Source organism: Pelobates fuscus, chromosome 7 (genome assembly GCF_036172605.1).
Source record: "Pelobates fuscus isolate aPelFus1 chromosome 7, aPelFus1.pri, whole genome shotgun sequence".
NCBI classification, from domain to species: Eukaryota; Metazoa; Chordata; class Amphibia; order Anura; family Pelobatidae; genus Pelobates; species Pelobates fuscus.
This window is the reverse complement of record NC_086323.1, coordinates 69,503,367-69,523,461: the sequence shown is the minus strand read 5'-3', so window position 1 is coordinate 69,523,461 and position 20,095 is coordinate 69,503,367. Positions and strand designations below refer to the sequence as shown.

Below are 20,095 nucleotides of genomic sequence, written 5' to 3'. Positions count from 1 at the left end.
TGCAAAGAGGCCCCTGGAGGCACTCTTACCTTAAGGGGTTAAACCGTTTAACCACAAAGTTGCCTTCATCGGCAATGTTCACTCCCCAGATTTTTTTTTTTATCTGGCTTGGAAAAAATCAGGGAACGCAGCCTTTGCAATGGAGTCTGTTTGGTCAGAATATAGGGGAACAGTAACCCCATAGCACACACTGCTTGACCTTGAATAACATTCCATAGATGCTGCACAGACCCTTGTTCCACAAGGCTTCTAATATAATTATATCTTACTTGACTTTCTTGTGTGTGATTTGCTTATACTGTGTCCTGGCACTTTGGGGAGATTAATCTATGAAATGATATATATCTTGTAATGGATTACTATGGCAGTTTCTTTGCTATAGGTTTGTTTATATCTGTTGCTATGAATACATTGAGGATCTTTATTCTTCACAGTTCTTATAGTTGCTGTATGTGACGCGCATTAATATATTTCTTGTATTACTTTTTTTTTCTTTCTTTTTATGCAGCGCTATTTTGTATTATTAGGAGAATCTCTGCATAGAGCATTTTTGAAGCGTGTTAATGTAACTCAAATGCTGGAAAGTAAAGAAATTGGGCAAGAAGAAGAAGAAAAGTATGCTGACGAGTCTTTGGCCTGCCTCTCCTACCTCCTGTTCGTACAGCATATAGGAATAGATGACTTCCCCTGTGTGTTTGGGTAAGAGGTTTCTTGTAATCATTAGGGGCCCTTTTCAGTATTGTAAATTGGTATGTTCCTTTAAGCAGAAGTGGTTTGGGGGCTTAGATGAACCCTTTTCATATGAAATATATAGATAGATATATATAGATATGTATATGTGTGTGTATATATGTGAGTGTGTATATATTTATTTATAATCAGATATCCTTTGACTCCTTTGACTCCTTTGGTGTCTATCAGTTTTACATGCCTTTAATTGGTGTTAAAAGATATCCTAACTTTCAGATAATCTGAAATTCTGTTGCAGTGCTTCCACATGTTCACATGTTTTTCATAATAATATGGTTTATACTTATACTTTAAAAGATATTAACCCTGGGATATGTCAAATGATCTTCCACCAGCTAAAGGACATAGGCTAGGGTATACCTATAACCCTATCCCCTAGTTAAGGAGGGGTCACCTGCTTGTACTAGTATAACAGGGGGTAACCCTAATTACTCGAAATAGAAAAAAAGAACAATATCCCAGACGTCCACTCCGATGGAGATGGGTGTATGGGAATTAGTACAACTTGAAATAGATTAGTAGCAAAAAACAAAAAATAAGAAAACCTTTAATTGAATCTGAAGTCGTAGAGCTCCTATATCTAATAGAGAGTCCTAACTAGGAAACAAATGTCTGCATACTGGGTAATTGGATATCAACCCTATGAGACAGATCAGGGATACATAAAGCGTTCCACTTAAGAGGGATACCCTACTACCAAGCAGAACCTAGTAAGGGGTAATCAGCAGGATGTCAGCAGGATAACTGGATGTGGCACAACTGGCAGTGGGGTTGTTGGCAGCGGGGTGAGGATGGTCTCCCATCCTGTAGGAACTGTCTAGGGGCCCTTGGGGCAGTACACTCCCTTCTGAAATGACCTGGTTGTCCACAATTGAAACAATTTCTATGTTGTGGCATAGGGGGCTGACTCATAGGTAGGCCTGGAGGTAGGGGTACAGGACCGGAGAACATGAGGGGGGCTGGATTCTTGGGTGGGGGTGGTTGGGAAGACTCCAGGCCCTAGCAACTAACAGCAGGGTGTCCAGAGGAATTACTCTGTACTCGGGGCGGGACAGAATCAGGCCCTTGCTTATGGTCTCTTTAAGGCCCGCTATGAAGGCCGCAAACAGCATTTGGGCATGGGCCTTTATTATACAAACTGAATCTGATATCCAAGGGGATGTGACTGCCACGACAGGGGCGGGAATAGCAGATGCAGGAAGTGAAGGCATAGTAGGGGCGGAAGTGACTGGAGGGGATACGACAGGAGTGGGGGTGACGGGGGCAGGCATAATAGGGACAGAGAGGGAGGGCATGGCGGGGGCAGGGGAATACAATGATCCGTCCGCCCTGAGGACGTGGTACACAGGGGCCAGGGGGGTGACTGTGGCTACTAGTAATTGAGTGGAGTTCACAGGGGTTGGGCCGACCTCCTTTCCTTTGTGCCAGGCGCCATTATAGGGCGGTGGCTGGCATGTATTTTCGGCAACAAAATTACCTTCATGATATACATACATTCTCTGCCCCCCCCAGGTGTATTTCTTCCTCTACCCACACCTCCTGGTGAATTGCTCTGGCAACTCTAAACCAAGCCTCCGCTGTTTTTACTAGGTCATTGTCCTGCAATAATCCCTTTTTCTCTTTTAGCAGCTTACGCCAGCCCTCTGGCTGCAGCCGTCCGCTGGAAGACATAGTAATGCCACATATTTTAGCGATCTTCTTCACCTTCCCCACTACCTCTCCGCCCTCTCTCTCCCTAACTATGTCACAGGCTAACCAACCCTTACTGGGTTTCGCATGCTTCTGTCCCACCCTCTCTAAACAAGTCATCACAAGATAGAGACAAACAGGAAAAGGAGCGTCTACAGTGCTCGACTGGGAGGTGGTGCTCTAGCAGCCATTTTGAGTAAATAATGAGCACAGGTATACACAGTAAATAGACATTTTACGTGAAGGAGTGCATATTAAAATTAAAAATGAATGAAGCCCGACGCGCGTTTCAACGTATTATAACGCCGTCGTCAGGGTCAAAACCTATCCTTTGCCTAATAGGCTTTGCCCCTGATGACGGCGTTATAATACGCTGAAACGTGCAATATTGTTCTTTTTTGCTATGGTTCATACTTTTCCTGGAAAGCTGAGATTTTTACCAGCACAGTGTCTACCTGAAGTGAAATACTGCCTAGTACATGGATGTTACACTAACATTACATTCACACAATTCTCCCTCCTATGTATCATTCCCCTCCTATCCAGCTGGCCCAACTCGGGACTGCTTACACAAGCAAGACACATCCCTCCCATGATGCTGACATCATTGCCAGCACGCTGGTTTCGGAGCATAGTGACCTTTGCCACTTCATTCCTATATTTCTCTAGCAAAGTGCAAGTTGAGTACACCATAGAAATACAGACCGAGACCTGGAGAAGTTGAACTACCTTTAAGATGGTTCTCCTGCTCTGTCGTCGCACAGTGTTTTGCATACATACTGTGCCAACAACATTGGCGCCGTCACTTACTTTCGTTTACAAACATGAGAAATACTCATTTTTTTTATTAATACTCCCTTTTGCATATGCACAGAATGTACGAGACACTGGAGCCGAAACAGATCCCTAAAAAAAATATACATTGACAGATACGCATAATTCAATTTTTTTTTTTTTTTTTATGCGTTATTTGTAAATGCTTTGCAATTTCTTTATTATCACAACTGCAAGAAATGACAGGTGTGTTTTTTGTTTTTTCTTCTTAGACCATCATTTGTTGTAAAGTCGAACATGGAACATATTGATGTACTATTAAGAAGGTAAGAACGTTTTTATGTTAATTTAAGGAAAATAAAATGCACCACATTAGGATCCACATTTTTTGTCCCTCCTTTTTATAATCTGTTTTGTTCTAAATAATTCATCCTATAAGAGCCAGTAATGCCTGATAAAAGAAAACATATTTGAGGAAATAAAGTCAGATGGCCTAACAGGAAATTTCCCAGCATGCTAATAGGCCAGTGACAGATTAAGGTTTTGTAGTAGTTTTTTGTGTTTCACATGTAAATCCTCAATATGTTTATACGTAAAATGGGGTTGTGGTTACTTATCGTGTAATACTCACTCCAGAAAAGCGTAAAACCATTTCTTGTCTTTTTTGTAAATCACAATTTTTATTTTGGCTCAGTCAATGCAAGTTACAGAAAAAAGAAACAAGACATTATAATACAGATAGGTTGATACAAGTATTGTACATAAGTTATTGTATATAATCCAGGAGTCTGATTGCACCGAGTTATTTTGTTTCTAATACATATAGACATACACGGTCTGAGTCCAGTTTTTGCGCTAAAGGTAAATTAAAACCAGGAATGGGGGTAGGAGGGGTGGGTACAGGGATAGGTTATATGTTGTAGACAACACAAATTCCTAAGCTTTTGCTGAGTCTGGAGATGTCTATTGAACTGTGATGGTGCCATGCCTCTTGGTAGAAAATGATATCATACATACATAGTATTGTTACGTTTGGGTGGGTTCGGCTGTCGGACTTCGTTTAGTTTAGTACAGTACTGGTGTCATTTCTTGTTTTAAAGGAATACATCACTTTATGCAAACAACACCACTAAATAAAACATTAAAAATGATCAATAACTGGCATTAAACATGTTGTACATCTGATACTCCATTTTCATTTAAATAATAACAAATGAACAAGAGAGGTCTATTTCACTCCAGGGCAGACATTAAAACGTTGGGGAGATTTACCAAGCAAACAGCAGGTGCTATCCTGGCTCAGAGTGCTAAATGGGTAGCAATCACCGTTAGAATGTCTCTCAGCGTTTTAGCACTCGTTTGCTTTGCTATATCACTCCCATAGTTTGTTTAATGCCTCTTTGTGGTCCCTATAAACTAAAAGTTACAAAGGACAGAAATTCTAACCGTGATCGACAGCAAGCTGGATGGAGGCGCCAGATAAAGAGGTGTGGATTTTAGGATTTCATTTTTCATACCTCACATGTAAATATTTGTTAAATATAGAGATAAGTATACCTAATATTCAAAATCCTGGTAAGTGACTTTTGGTTGACTGTGTTCTCTTTTCTTGTATTCATTTTCATTCTAAAATCTGCATTATGCGTGCATTGATTGTAAGGCGGCGTTGCGGTTACTGCTCATAATGAAATTAAAATATGTTTTATGTGTGCATGTCCATCCTTTTTCAGAACTGAAGAATCAGTGTTGACCAAAGGGCTTGTAAGTTCACTTATCTACCGGTATATCAGTTTCAGTACTTTATTACTACACCACCAGATTGTACTAAACCTGACCATCTCTCCTTACAGGAGTTGTTTGAGAGCAGTTTGCAAAGAGTAGAAAATAACAGCCTTCATCAGGACTTGTTAGAAATTAAAGCAATCCTTCAGGTAGTACAGGTAAGTTGACGTGTAATGTTTTTTATTTTTTACAGTGTAACAATACAACAATACTCCTAGTACACCCCACACGCAGTGACCAGTATTACTGTGCATGAAAAGAGGTACAATTGGGTCAGAAAATATAAATATAAGTGTCAGTGCTTTAAAAATGTATAATACAAAGTGCAAATGATATAATAAAAAATACCACACACAATTACAATACAAATAAAACCATGGTGCTTTTCAATGTACCTAGAAATATTATAAATATATAACTCCCCTTATTGGATTTGCTCAAATGTCCCAGAGCCCCTTCTACCTGGCTTTCTGAGTATCTTGAAGACAATATTGAGAATGGTTAAAAACCCAGCTGGGCTTCTATTGTTAAGTATGACTGAAGCAATGTATAAATATAAAGGAAAGAAACAAGACTGGGGCAGTATAGTTAAACTGATAACTTTATTCCATAAAAAAAAAAAAAAAAACTCATAAAACCTACTTTGAGTGAAGGTAAGTCCACAGTTAAAGGAACACTATAGGGTCAGGAAGACAAACGTGTATTCCTGACCCTATGGTGTTAAAATCACCATTTAGGTGGCTTTCCCCCCCTTAAAAGGTAATAAACGTATCTTATTTCCCGTACTTTGTAGGCCTCACGGCCCCGGCCCCGGCCCCGTCCCCGAACCACCTCCTTGGCTGACATCAGAATTGATGATCTCAGCCAATCCAATGCTTACCCATGCCAAATCCTCAAGGGAGCAGGGCCAAACACTGGCCTGGCCAGGCCAATCAACATCTCCTCATAGAGATGCATTGTCCCTTTAAGGAACCTCACTAAAAGCTCTTGTGAAATATAGGAAACACTTCCAGTGTGTTCTCTTGACAAACGCTCAATCCAATAACGTGTTCTCTTCACGGCCCTCCTCACTGTGGCGCATCAGTCTTCATTTGACAATGGGAACTGTTCCTATTTACACAGAGCAATCACATTACTAATTTCCATGCACAGCAGACTTCTATATTATTTTAGCAATTGTAAACCAGAAGGAGTGGTTTTATAATGTACGGTGGTGCTGGTGCCATCAGCTATTCATATTACTCTTTATCAGAGCTAATGTTATTAAATTGGTACACCACCATTTATTTATATATTCCCATATATTTTTCTACATTACCCGAATCGCTCGTGTTTTTCAGACTAATACAAAGTAATACAGAATTGCAATCTACAGACGATTCTTGAGAGCCACTATTTAGGCACCATTTATTCAGACTACCTAATAGATGGTTCAGAGGCGTGTGAACCAAATCTATATGTGTGTGTCTCTAAATATTTTATTGATCTAAGATCTGCTCATTATTTCAATGGGGGATCGTGTTTTCAAATCCAGACTAGTAGATAATGTCACCCCATTCTTTAAAACCCAGAATGCATTGTGTGACTGACATACATGTCAAAGACTGTCCAAGATTCATGGGCGTTAAACTCCTGTGAAGCAGATGTGCTTTAATTCAGTCCCAGACATGCTGGAAAGTGGGGAGCAAGTAGCACAAGAGTGTAGAACTACTACAATATAGGAAGAAGGGACATGTGTACACCAGAGATTAACAAGACACTAAAAAGAATAAAATACACAGTACATAAAATCTGAAAATCCCCACAATGAAAGGAAGATAAAACCGGCCTTTGGATGTGAAAGTGTAAAAATAGCATTAGCACAAATAGAAGAGGCCTCTGATTGATCATCAGTCAATGCCTGCGTAAAACCTTCTGGATATCCAAGAATCATCCACCGTGAATAGACAGAGCTAAATCAGTAAATAGCATCTTGTCTCTATGAATAAAGAATAATGACAGTGCAGTCTGCTCAAAATATGATCAATAAAGATATTTATTTCAGGTAGTAAGGAATGTGAATAGAGAAACAAAACAACCTTTCGGAATTTCTCCAGCTTTGCTGATAGTTTTCCAATTCTATGCCGTAGAATTAGCATTTTAAAGGTCTATTGTTAAAGAGGATGTGCAGCTCACCCTAGCAAATGATGCCCTAAGTATTGCTTCTTTGACTATTCACACCATCACTCCAAACAGGACTACAGTGTCTGGTTTTTTTTTGGGGTTTTTTACTGATACCATATTTTAGTCCGTATTATAAAGTCAGTGCACACATATTGGGTGAAAACAAACTGTACAATGTCTGCCTGTTTAAAGCAACACTCCAAGCACCATGACCACTATTGCTCCCTGTAGTGATTATGGTGCCAGGAGTGCACTGGTGCTTTCTCATTTAACCCCTTAAGGACACATGACATGTCTGACACGTCATGATTCCCTTTTATTCCAGAAGTTTGGTCCTTAAGGGGTTAAATAGTCAAATTATTTCAGAACAGTTTGACTGCTTGTCACCACTCCCCGTCTCATCAATAACCGTGGCCAGACGTTCCTTGTTAGTGCCGTGCGAGCTCTTTGGCTGAGAGCGAGCAGCTTATGCTGTCAGCCAATGAGCAAAAACTTGCACCACATGGCTTAGCTCAGACGGAGAACTTCCAGCTGTAATGGAGGAGAGTAGTTAGAATTCAAACAATTCTAAAGTGGTTTCATTACATCATTGCACACTCATGGGAGCATAACCACTGCAGCACGCTAGTTGTTATGGTGCCTGTTAAGTGTATGCTACAATACGGGTAGAAGAGGCATGGAAAGGGGTATAGCAGTAATGATTATATTGGGTTAAAATGTCATGCTCTGTTTATATTATAAAAAAATATGAGAGGGCATAGAATATATGGTTCAATAAGATGGGGCAGATTGAGTGTTAAAAAGGCACATGATATTTACGTGGGGAGAAAGGAGACCCTTTTAAATCCCCATTTGATGAGCTGTTATGTCATTATAAGATCCTAAAATCAATAAGAAAGAGAATGCCAGCTACGATCCATAGCAAAGATCACTTAGTGTTCTGTCTTGCAGCTCGAGAAGGGACTACGGTAAGCTCTGTGAGTGCTTGCTGTGTTTATAGGTGATTATACAAATGACAGAGCCGTATTTTAAGGGATTGCTGCAGGCTGTTCTATAACCTAGTTTCAATGGGATATGGAGAGAATCATCGTATTACTACCAGTTGTTCACAAATGCAGCAACCAGCATCTGGTGTTTCATGCTTGTTCTTTGTGAATTATTAATACTTGGTAATTATCTATCGTACTTAATGTGTTGTGCCACAAACTCCTTATTACTGTGTAATTGAGCAGATGAAGTGCATTGGGTTTATGCAACAAACCGTAATTGTGGTGAACGGACAGCAGCGTTTGAGTTTGTTAAAGGGGGATTGGGAAGAATTTGCAAATGAAAAATGAAAAGTCAGAATAGATAAGTTTTAAAAATTTAGTATTTTGCCGAATATTTGCAGTTTACTTGTTATTTCCCCTCAAACATCAGTTTATTCAGTTGCAGGGGTCGAAATGAATGGAATTCACACAATTCTGTAATTCTGTACAAAACATTATTTAGGGAATAAAAACACATGAGAAAATACGGAATTGTACATATCAACACCATACGGTTTCTTCTGCCCGCAGGGTTTGGTGAAAGTGATGACCCTTTGCCCAATTGAACATTTGGTAAGTATATTCTGTAAATAAAAAAGTCAAGAAGTGTTCTAGCTCACTATTTGAATGCAGTGTCTTTACAGAAGTGGTACTTTCTTCATAGAGAAAGAAGAGTTTACAGATGTTACAATTACTGATTGATAAGTTTGGGCCTGAAGGAAAATATACACTATTCAGGTAAAATCTTTCTGCTTTGTATTTAGTTTAGTTTAGATGTTTTTTAAACGGTACTCAGATGCGATTTCTGGGACTTCATGGCAAATAATATCCAATTTTACATCTAATAAAAGAATAGTCTGTTGCCAGCCAACTGCTTATTTTAGGTATTGAAAGAGGTTGGTCAACATTTACAAACTGCTTTTCTCAACTAAATGATGGAGATCCACGAGCAGGTTATGTATCAATGTATAGAGGAGACCTAACAATGAACCGTGTTCTAGGAAAATAGAATGCCATTTGAGCTCCTTGAAACATCATAATAAACACTATACCCAAGACTGATTGTTTTATGAATTCCTATAACATTCTGGCATTATTTTCCCATTTTTGCAATATGGATGGATGGATGTTTGTGCTGGGCTGTTGGCACTCCCAGCCTCTCTTTGTGGTTGCGATTTGTCCAAATGTATTCATGTAATGCACAATATTCTGAGCTGCAGTGTTTCTGATGCATGTCAAGATTTTGGAGACAACAAAGAACATGTCTAAATCGGTCTTCCATTTCTTAGTAGAAGATAAATATCTTATCTTAAATATGAGTGGTCAGCTCATCCTATACAAGAAACTCTTGCTTAGACAATGCCATCTGCTTACCAGCTAATGTTCTCATCGATTGGTTAGGACAGGGATTGGTTAGGTGGGCCAAGCCATTTTCTGGCAGACATTGTAGGGGTTGGGGAAGGACCTGCCTGACTCCTGGTGATATCTGCAAAACTGGAACATTCAGAGGTAAGTATATTATATATTGAGATAATATTCACAAAAAAAGCATTACATAAATTTGTCCCCTTTCTGTGTCATATCAACAGTCTCTGTCAAAGCCTGTGGTCTTCCTATAGCTAAATAGTAATCATATACAGCAAACTAATTGTATAGCGACCAAAGTACTTAGGATCAGTAAAATGGCAGTGCATCATTGTTGAAGTAGACACTTGGCCAGACACAAACCACTTGTGCTTCATTTGCACCGCCATTTTGGTCCCATATAATAATAATAAGCACGGGCAAATACAGCAGAAATGCACAATGATTTCTTGGGAGGTCAGAAGACCCTTAAATATGGTGCTTTAGAAGACTAAAGCTTTACCGACAAAATGTTCTATTAAAGGGGTTACTGACCTTCCAATAAATTGTTTGCCGCGTTTCTCTATAGTGCACAGCACTTGGTACTTAGTAGTAGTTTAAATGATAGGTGAAAAAAAAATTAAATATGCTTTATTGGTATTAAACTGTTTTTTAGTTCTAAGAAGTTAATTTAATTTTTCTCTTGCTTAGGTAATCTATTGCATTGTACTGGCAACTGGAAAATATATATGTGGAACACACTATGGCTGTATTTCTAAAGCTATAGATTCCCTAACGTTATAGGTGTTATTTTATTTTTTTCAAATATTTTTCAACATGCCTCTTTCCATTGTCGAGACTTCCTCTATGCTGGCTAGGTCTCCTCCTCCCGAAAGCGGATGCCTATAGTGAACCTTTACCAAATAACTGAAAAGCGGTGCTAACATTTTTATTTTGGGAGCTGCTTTTCGCAAATTAGGCTGTACAGTGCTCAATATACTCTTTGTTCTATAGGTGTCTGCTAAAGACAAGTAATCACTCTGGGGTGGAAGGATATGTTATACAGAACATCAAGAACCAGATAGACTTTGCACTGAAGGTGAGACTGTACGCATTGTACTGCTCTATTTCCAGTATGAATACATTACGTGAACTAAAAAAAGATGTGTTTGCTGCTCAAATTAAACAGCCACACTATTTTTCTAAGCTGAGCTGAATATTTTGAAAACTGCAAAATGCTGCATTTTCCCAAGAGATCTCTATACAATGTCTCTGGGGAAATTCTTCTTGTAGGGCAGAAGTGTCAAACCGTAATCCAGCTGTAGTTGATGTACACTATCAATGGTTCTGTCCTAAAAACTAAATACATTTTAAAACAGTCCTTGGAATTTTGAGAACATTTTAGGTCATGATGAGCAATCCTGTAATTCACCATTAGCTGTCAATCCAAATATCATTGCCCAAAAAGGAGTTGAATAGATTCCTGGCTACTCCCTGATCCTTACTGCAGGCAGATATGTGTGATTGGCTGGGGTGTTTCAGCTGGTCATAATGACCTTTAAACTTTTAAAGTTGATGTATTTTTTTATTTCATTATATCATGACCTTTGAGGGACAATGCCATTGATGAAACGTGGTGTAGGTGCACTATCACTGGTTTATGCAGTGAGCATTTCACTCACGTATAGACTGATGTTTGGTGGGCACTATTATAGCTGGAGGGCTGTTAAACATAGTAAGGGCAAGTGGGCGCAAATAATGGACTGGGGTATTGTGGAATTTTATCTATGTTTTAGTGGATAGAATTGGATGGGTGTAAGCAAACTTACTGTTTCATTACATTGACCTACACTCTGTCATATACTGAGTGTGGGAATGGAGGTGTGCATGGCAGAGACTACTCAATGGACAGCGGGCCCTGAGAATCTTGCATCTTTCACTTAACATTCCATCTCTAATTTCAGGCCAATACAAACAACAAGTGGTTTGTAGGACCTCGGTTGATTCCACTTCTTCACATTGTACTCTCATTACCAGAAGGAGCAGAAACTGACCTACTTCAAAACTCTGATCGGTAAGAGGATGAAACGTAAGCTAGAAATGCTTGGCGTCTACTGTTATGTGGTAGGTGCACTTCAGCTTGTGACCTCTAAAGGGACACTACAGCTTAATGTAGTTTTTCTGGTGCGTATAGTCAGTCCATTTAGGCTTTTTGCAGTGGACACTCTCTTTACAGGAAAGGCTGTGTTTACATTAAAGCCTAGGGGCACCTCTAGTGGTCACTCCTCAGAAGTCTACCAGAGGTGCTTCCTGGGCCAGTGCTGCACAGTGTGCATCACTGCCATTCTGTGTCTCCATCCTCTACAAGGAGACACTGAACTTTCCACATAGAGAAGCAGTAATTCAATGCATATCTGTGAGGAGAAGCTGATTGGCCAGGGAGACATCAGGCTTTGCCCCCGACTCACCTCCTTGGCTGAAATCGTCAAAATTGACAAGACACTCTCAGCCAATCCAATGCTTTCCTGTGGGAAATCATTGTGATTGGCTGAGATCATCACTTCTGATGATGTCAGCCAAGGAGACAGATTAGGGGCATAGCCAGCAGACTGGCATAGAGGTAAGATTTTACTATATTTAGGGGGGACAGGAATACATGTTTGTGTTCCTTTTAATGACTATTTTCAGGAATACATTTTACCTCATGGCGTTAAATTGGACCAGAACTGATGTAGATCATATATTGGCCCTTAACTATCAATATGTTAGTTTTCGCTAGCTGACCATTTAAATATCAAATGCTTGCAGAGCGTTAAGAGTTTGCGAAGTGATAAGTAAGTGTGGAAGGTTTTAATAACAGACAACCATGCCAAAAAATGGAGATAGTGGATGTTATTCTCTTTCCTACACAAAATATTCACAGACAGGGCTGGTATTGAATTGGTCAATGGGAAAGGAACACCAAACAGATAAACACCCACAATACTCCTGGGTAGATTTACCACTTTGTGTTTTTAAGTATTGAAAATATTATGTATTCACAACTCAATAAAAAATAATACATTTAAATGTTTATAAATGATAGCATCGGGTAAAGACCCTTTGATTTTATTTGCACACCTTCTTTTAGAATTATGTCATAGCCTGGTACAGTGACTTGGTGGGGGAGTGAGGGGGTTGTTATCAGTGAGAGAGAAATTCACACCTCCTGGGGGAATGTTGTGTAGGTGTCAATATCACAGTGGCTCAAACAGCCTTTTACTGTTTTCTTTGTCTCGCTTATTGTGAACATGGGGTAAAGGTCTGGAACCTGATTTTGTGTAACACTGTTTTTCTGTAAAGGAATATAGAGCAACTTATATTGAGATTATCTATATCTACATAATAACTTGCCAACATAGCCAATAGGGTAATCTTTATGTCCTGCAACCAGGAAAATGCAGGGAGACCCAAATGGGCACACAACATAATGCAAGATGGTGCATATCCCTGACATCGACAGGTCACCAGATGAAAAAGTATTGAGGCCCAACAGCAGTCTCTGGAGTTTGCTATGTACAATAGACACTCTACACAGCTTTTATAGGATTAGTCGGACAGTTATACTTCTTTAAATAAATTGCCCTTTGGATTTCTTCTGGAGGCTCTGAGTGTAAAACATTGTAGCTCACCTTGGGGGATGTAATGATTCTCACTCCTTCCTTGGAGACCAGTTTCTTCACAGCCAACCCCATGTCCACTTTAGATGTAAATACTTCTCGTTTCCACTATTTGAAGAAAATGAAATGGTGGGGAGGGAGGGGTGGAGGCCAGATCTGTCTTGGCACATTTTTTCATACAGCTGTCAATAATTGTATTTTTGAATGCACAGAACTAAATTGCACCTTTTTTGTTTCTTTAGAATAATGGCTTCACTGAACCTTCTGAGGTACTTATTTATAAGAGACAGCGAAATGGATAATGAAGTAAGTTCTCTTTCTTTTGCTCTGCAATATTGTTAAACCTTTTGTATACTGTGTTGAAAAGCCTATTGAGTATGAAAACAAGATTTTAAAATTTGCCAAAAAAAAACCCTCACATTGTAGAAAGAGTAAAAGTATTACTGTGTGCATTCAATAAGCAGTTTTCCCCCATAAATTGTACTTAATTAAATTTGCACTAATTTAACACATTTCGAGAAAACCTTCCTAGGTTCATCAAATGTATTTTTCTTTGTTTTACATTTTCTTTGTCAGAAAGGTCAGTAAAGGGTCTGGCATTAATAGATGCATATATCAAACTTCCATCTTATTTCCGGTGTATCAAACAATGTTTCTATATAGGTGATTGCTTCTCCCCTTTCTGTAGAACTGCACCTTTTATCCTTTTCATCAAATGTCCATGCTATCAACATACATAGTTTCTTACTTGTACACTAGCAGTAAGCCTAACATGTAAATGTGGTCTTGATTACGATTATCCACTAATCGGTATCGGCCAGTCGGGGAACAATAGGTCACCCCTTTTATCACTTAGGTTGGCGGGAAGGGGCCGAACAATTGGGCCCTAACCTTTATCACTTAGGGCCTCCACCGCTAGTGGGTGGGGACGGGGAGGGGAAGACAATAGGTTCCCCTCCTCTTTATCACTTAGAGCCCCAACCCGCCGATAATGTGTGGAGGCAGGATGTGAACACTATGTTCCCCTGCTTGTTAATTATTTAAATAGGTCCCCCTTTATTGAATTTGGGGGGGGTGCAGGCCACTGGTTGCTCACTGTTTAGTAGGCATGCACCTACTCGCGGCACAGAGAGTAGGGGCAGGCGGGAGGATTTAACTCCCATGTACTAATATTGGGGTCATATTGACCCCATAGAATGAGGGGGATATCGGGGTGGGGAGGGTTAAGGAAGTGGCGGGGAGCACAGCTCCCTGACGCTTCTATTTTTATGTATTGCCAGGAGGGAGCCGGAAACCAGTAGCTCCCTCCTTGCAATAAACTAAACCAACAAAGACTGAATCGATATTCGTTCTTTGTGCTTTCTGTTCGTTCATTTGTCTTTCAGACAAATAATTTCGGAAAAATTTTACAAGATTTTTTTTCGAAAAGATTTTAACTGGGCATGCACGGTAATTTTACAGCGCTATCTAGTGTGGGCAGATGATGTGTCCTTCAGGGCCTTCACCTGGGAACACAAAATGGCGGCGCCTAGGACATAGATCCAGAGAAGGAAAAAGTTGTAAAAAAAAAAAAAAAGGGTGAAATGGGGGACCCAGACGCATTTGTAGGTAACTAGAGGGACAATAAAATGTAGAGGAGTTGTAGGGGGGTTAAAAATTTGAGATGCAGCCATGACAGTGCCATTTTAAATAATGCTGGGATAAGAATTGGAGCATGTTCACGCCTTTTGACATTTTATGTGAACATGCATCTATGATCAGTATCAAATTGCCTCACTGAGTTCATTCGTGTGACATCAGAGGAACAGGCAAATCAACTTATCTGGAAGCATTAAATGCCGCACTGTTCTCTGATGTTGAGCAGTGAAACTAATCATGATTTTCTGTATGGTTCCCAGAAAAAGAAAATAGTAAAATTTAATGAAATGTTTTTAGTTAGTAATGAGGTTTTCTAAATTAATTTTTTTTACATATGCATTGCTTAAAGGGATACGATCGTGCCATGAGTACAAAGCTGTATTCCTCACACTATAGCTCCCTATGCTTTCCCCTGTTAATTATCTGATTCCAGGGTTGATGTCTCTCAGCGCTGGGAAGTGGCTCCGCCTCATCCGACATCACTCAAGGGGGTCACTAATGCACTTGCGCGGAGAGTGGTGTGTGCATTAGGCCTCTCCATAGTAAAGCATTGAATCAGTGCTGTCCTGTGGGAAAATAGCTGACGTTGGATGTCCTCATGCAGAGCGTGAAGACGTTCAGCGTCCGTTAGCGGACCAAAAGCCTGGTAACATTCCGAAAGCGCCTCTAGTGGCTGGCTGGTACATTGCAGCAATAGTGACACTGTAGCCAAACCACTTCAATGAGCTGAAGTGGTCTGGGTGCCTATAGTGTTCCATTAAGTATTTTAAATGCGGTTAATGGTAATTTTCTTACAGGCATTACTGCCCCTTTAATACATTTATATTTAGCATACAATAAAGATCTACTTTACGCTTTTATTATGGTTTTAAACGACAGTAATAAAATGCATCCAAACAGATTATTGCAAATTAAGGTATTTGTTACATTCAATATATTGTTTACCCAATGAACAGAGAAAGCACTAAATTCAGCAACACTCCAATCGATCGGTACAAAACAGATTAAAAAAAAAAAAAATACAAACAACAAATAAGAACACTAATCACCAACCAAAATCACATAATAACCTGGTTTGATGTTAATGTATGATGAACTATATATTCTGTTTTTATGAGACAGACCGGTGTATGGGCAGAACTTTATAAAATTGAACATGATTTCCTGAAACCTCTTCACACAGGGCTCAATATGTCCAGAGCCCATTATGAAGCAGAGATAAAAAGCGCACAGGAAAAAAAGCGAGGTGAGAAATGAATACCATAAACTATCTATTCCGGCACTCCAAAAACACAACGGTGTGATTTTGTATTTTGCTTAAATTTTACTTCATGAACCGAGGGCTATGTTTCTTTTTAAGGTGCCCATGGCAGGAAGACAGCCTGTAGTGTGACAGCTGGAGGAACTAAATTACCTGATATGACCCCAGAAATGCAGCTCCAAGTATGTAGATTATTCTCATGTGTTTGGATTATTTTTATTTTCCTTTCCTTTGTTCATCATTTCATTGATGTTGTGTTTTTATTTATTCAGAAGTATGTAATGCCGCTGTGTTAATCTAAACAACATTAATTGTTTTTGACGTTTTAGGTTCTACAGTCAGCTCTTTTTACATTTGATTTAATGGAAAGCGTTCTTGCCAGAGTCGACGAACTCATTGAAGCAAGACTAAAATCTGCATCGGAGGAGAAAATCGGGTCAAGTAAAGATGTTTAGCTTTTTCTGATTTGTATTTATGATCAAGTTCTAGCCAATAAATTTACAAAATATTTAATATGAATCAAGTTTTGAGCAGTGAATGGCTTCAATTTACCTTATTAATGTTTAAATCAGAGCTACACATTTTATTGTACCCAGAATTTATTGGTGGTATAAGTGAAGGGTATAAAAAAAAAAAGCTTAGCTTGACAGACAGAAAAAAAACGTGGCACCATGTCAGGAATGGTAAACTCACTTGCTACTGAAGCCCTGACGCTTGGATGACTATATTAATGAGGGGAAAAAATAAAGGCTAGCTCAAAATAGTAAATAAATTTGGTGGTTGAGTGCAAGTCCAGTGCTGCATGAAGAGATTCATTCACAGATCTTTATTCACGGACTCTTTAATTCTACTATTGTATAAGAGTCCTCGTTCTAGGCCTCTATCAAGCATACTAGTACTGAAACACTCTTGTATTAATTTAAAGCTTCTATGGTTCAATATACTCATTACTCACAATTGTCCACTGTAAGTCGCCACTGGAAAAGCACCAGGAGCACTGGGCAGAAGAAACCTAATTACTGTTGCTTACAAAGCATCACGAGACCAGAGCTTCTAACGTTTAACTGATCTCCCTGGTAGATTTGTGTATAAGCACTAGTGGGTACCAAACCCCAACAAAGGTCAGCCATATGTAGCTAACAGTGTATTTCCACTACACTGAATATTTGGGCACTGGATAAATATTCTTCACGAATTGTCTTTGATGTTCTGATATGGTTTTGTTTTTTAGAAGCCTTTCAAATCCCAGGCCATTTTTTACCCTTCATAAGGGTTTGGAGAAGCCGCTGTTCAGGAATTAAAGCTATGGCCATGGCATCTGTAGGTGGGATTTCTATGCTTACTCTGTCTCGTTACTGAATACAGCAAGCCTTATTTATCCCTTACGGTAGGACAGGAGCCAACAATGGTAGGAACAATGTTTCAGGGCAAAAATAAACATTAGGTACTCCGGTTCAAGGTGAGCTGATACACCTCTGGAAATAACACCACTAAACATTTAAAATCACCTTTAACTTGTGACACTTCATTATATTTAACTGGTCTTGTTCTTTCTTTGCTGTAAGGTGCAAATGGAAGCGCTTCTAACAGTGACTGACAAGGGATGATTGTCTTTTCAGACATCCAAAACATATCACTGGACTACACTTAGGCAGGAAATAAATTCTGGATCATTTTGGTATTAAGGGCAAATTATCAGTCTTCAGTTTTTTTCCAATCCTAATTAAAGTACCACCAGAGGCACACAGTCCACTTAATCTCAATGAAGTGGCCTGTGTGCAGTGGTCCTTTAGTTGTCACCCTGCAGTGTAAAGTACTGATGTCTAGTAGATATGGCAATCCTTACACTGCAGAGTTATACACGCCACTAGTGGCACATCCAGCTAATCTACATTATGTTGGAGGACAGCAGATCTGGGTTTTAATTTCCAAAGTTCCTCTATGAGAAGCATTAGTTTGGATAAAAAATAAGTTTCTGCATGGCATAGGAGGCCATTCGATCAGCTGCAGGGACTCTATCACAGTGCTGGGAAACAAAGGTAATACCCTTTTATTCTTATTTAAATTTTGGGGAGGCCCTGAAATAAAAAGAACAATATAGGGGGGCGGGGCCTGACCGCTGGCGGGATCAGACGTGCTCTGTCTGAGCTCCCGCTTCAGGGCCCGAAAGCCGGCGCAAATTGAAGGTCAACCGCGCCACACCGGTGACCATACAGAACCCAGAAGCTGGGGTAAGCGGGGATACCGCTTAAGACCGACAGTAACCCGACTGGGGCCCAGAGCTCGTTGGAGCTTGAGCTGGGACGAGACGGCCGCTCTCCTGGGTCTCCAGCCGGCGTCTCGCACCCCCCCCCCCCCCCCCCTCTGGACCGGGGGGGGGGGGTCATCCCGGTCTGCAAGGGCACCTAACAGAGTACCAACCTGGGCCTAATAAACAGCCCTGACGAGTTGGCGGAACATGCTGAGCAGAAAAAGGTACAGGCTGCGGGCAAATACCAGGGAGCAAAGGGGTATACACAAAACAGGATCCCACTAAACCACCCCTATAAAGCAGAACCACAGGGGCCACCAGACCCTTAAGCAACCAGCCCAGACAAGCCAAGCCAGAGGGACAGAACACCAAGCCCTCCACCCTGCCTCCAGCTAGAACTGGCCCTCCATACCAGCCCAGACCTAATATACCACAACCACCGACATACGCCAATGAACAGCGCAGGATGACTCCACAGCAACACCAGGGCACAAGCGGCACTTACCAAGCAAACACAGTGCAGCGAGAACCACAGGAGACCTGCTCAAATCCTCCTCAACCTGACTCATGTAACTAAGCCTGCATCCATGGACATTGCTTAAAGCCAGTTATTATCTGCCCTACAGTTGATTCCTAATATGCTCAGCCAGACACACTACCTACAGTGCCTACAGCATGTTTTACACACTGTATTAAGCGAGGAACTCAAACTAGAATGCCACACTAGCAAACCTTAGGGCTCAGACACCCACTTCAACTAATGAAAAGCTGCATAGAATGTTATACCTGAGGCATTCCCATAACCTATGAATACACTTAGGCTTGAACACTTATGCTTGTTCACTCACTCAGTGCCCAGGGCACATACGTCAGTTAAGCTAGCCTGAGTACTAAGCCATAGAGTTTCTCTTAACTACTGACAACTATTACTCTACTAATGTGATTTGTTTGTTATTACACTACAAAAAATGTGCAATTCCTACTAATGCCATGTTACTGATATCCTATGTTTGTCCTGCGATCCTTGATAGAGCTGTTGTGGCATATGAAACTTGACTGTACACACTTGCATGATAAAAATAAAGAATTAAAAAAAAAAAAGGAACAATATAGTATAAGAAATACAGGTTTAGTGTTCCTTAAATCTAACTTTCACACACAAGCATGTGTTCTCATTTTGTAAATCCACACACCAGGTGAGAATCACTCAATGTGTTGGTGTGCACTCCCTAATGTGTATTTTAAACCACATGAAGATGTTTCCCTTGAAATAAAACTGACAATGTTTTGCAGTTATCTACGTGACCTAATCAATTGTAAATTGACACCATAAACAGTGGAGAATCGTATTATATTTAGAAGTTTTAGGATTGTGTTTTTGCTTAGTTTGTGCCTCTATTAATACAGAATTATGTAAAAAATTGTACTTCCAGAGGTAGTAGCTCTATAGGTAGATGAGGAGACACACAAAACCAGGAATGGGGCATTATGCCAACTCATTTATTACTTATAGGGATTTAGCTAGAGTTATCACATGAAGCAATTCATCTTTGATTGCCAGTAGTCCATAATATAATTCTGTTGTGATAGTCTACAGAGTATAGAGATCGATGATCCTTCTCAGAAAACAATTTAATAGCAAAACCACAAATTATTTCATTGTGTTATATACTCTTTTAAAATGTGGGCTATTACATTGAGGTGTTTACACTTATTTCATTCTTTTAACCAAGTGATCATTATGTCAAGCTATGGA

The 20,095-nt window shown here is 39.9% G+C and overlaps 1 protein-coding gene across 2 annotated transcripts in view; it reads left to right on the top strand.

Annotated features, from left to right (window-relative positions):
- The window catches only part of GLMN (glomulin, FKBP associated protein), a 32,559-nt gene extending 15,948 nt beyond the window's left edge, over window positions 1-16,611 (top strand). For both annotated transcript variants that reach the window (XM_063428384.1, XM_063428385.1), the window contains exons 8-19: window positions 509-699; window positions 3,486-3,539; window positions 4,944-4,974; window positions 5,064-5,153; window positions 8,718-8,759; window positions 8,851-8,924; window positions 10,545-10,629; window positions 11,495-11,604; window positions 13,432-13,495; window positions 15,950-16,073; window positions 16,188-16,270; window positions 16,418-16,611. In XM_063428384.1, coding sequence (XP_063284454.1) covers window positions 509-699; window positions 3,486-3,539; window positions 4,944-4,974; window positions 5,064-5,153; window positions 8,718-8,759; window positions 8,851-8,924; window positions 10,545-10,629; window positions 11,495-11,604; window positions 13,432-13,495; window positions 15,950-16,073; window positions 16,188-16,270; window positions 16,418-16,543 — 1,074 coding nt within the window. In that variant the 3' untranslated portion in view covers window positions 16,544-16,611. The remainder of the gene's footprint in view (window positions 1-508; window positions 700-3,485; window positions 3,540-4,943; window positions 4,975-5,063; window positions 5,154-8,717; window positions 8,760-8,850; window positions 8,925-10,544; window positions 10,630-11,494; window positions 11,605-13,431; window positions 13,496-15,949; window positions 16,074-16,187; window positions 16,271-16,417) is intronic.
- The last annotated feature ends 3,484 nt before the right edge of the window (window positions 16,612-20,095 follow it).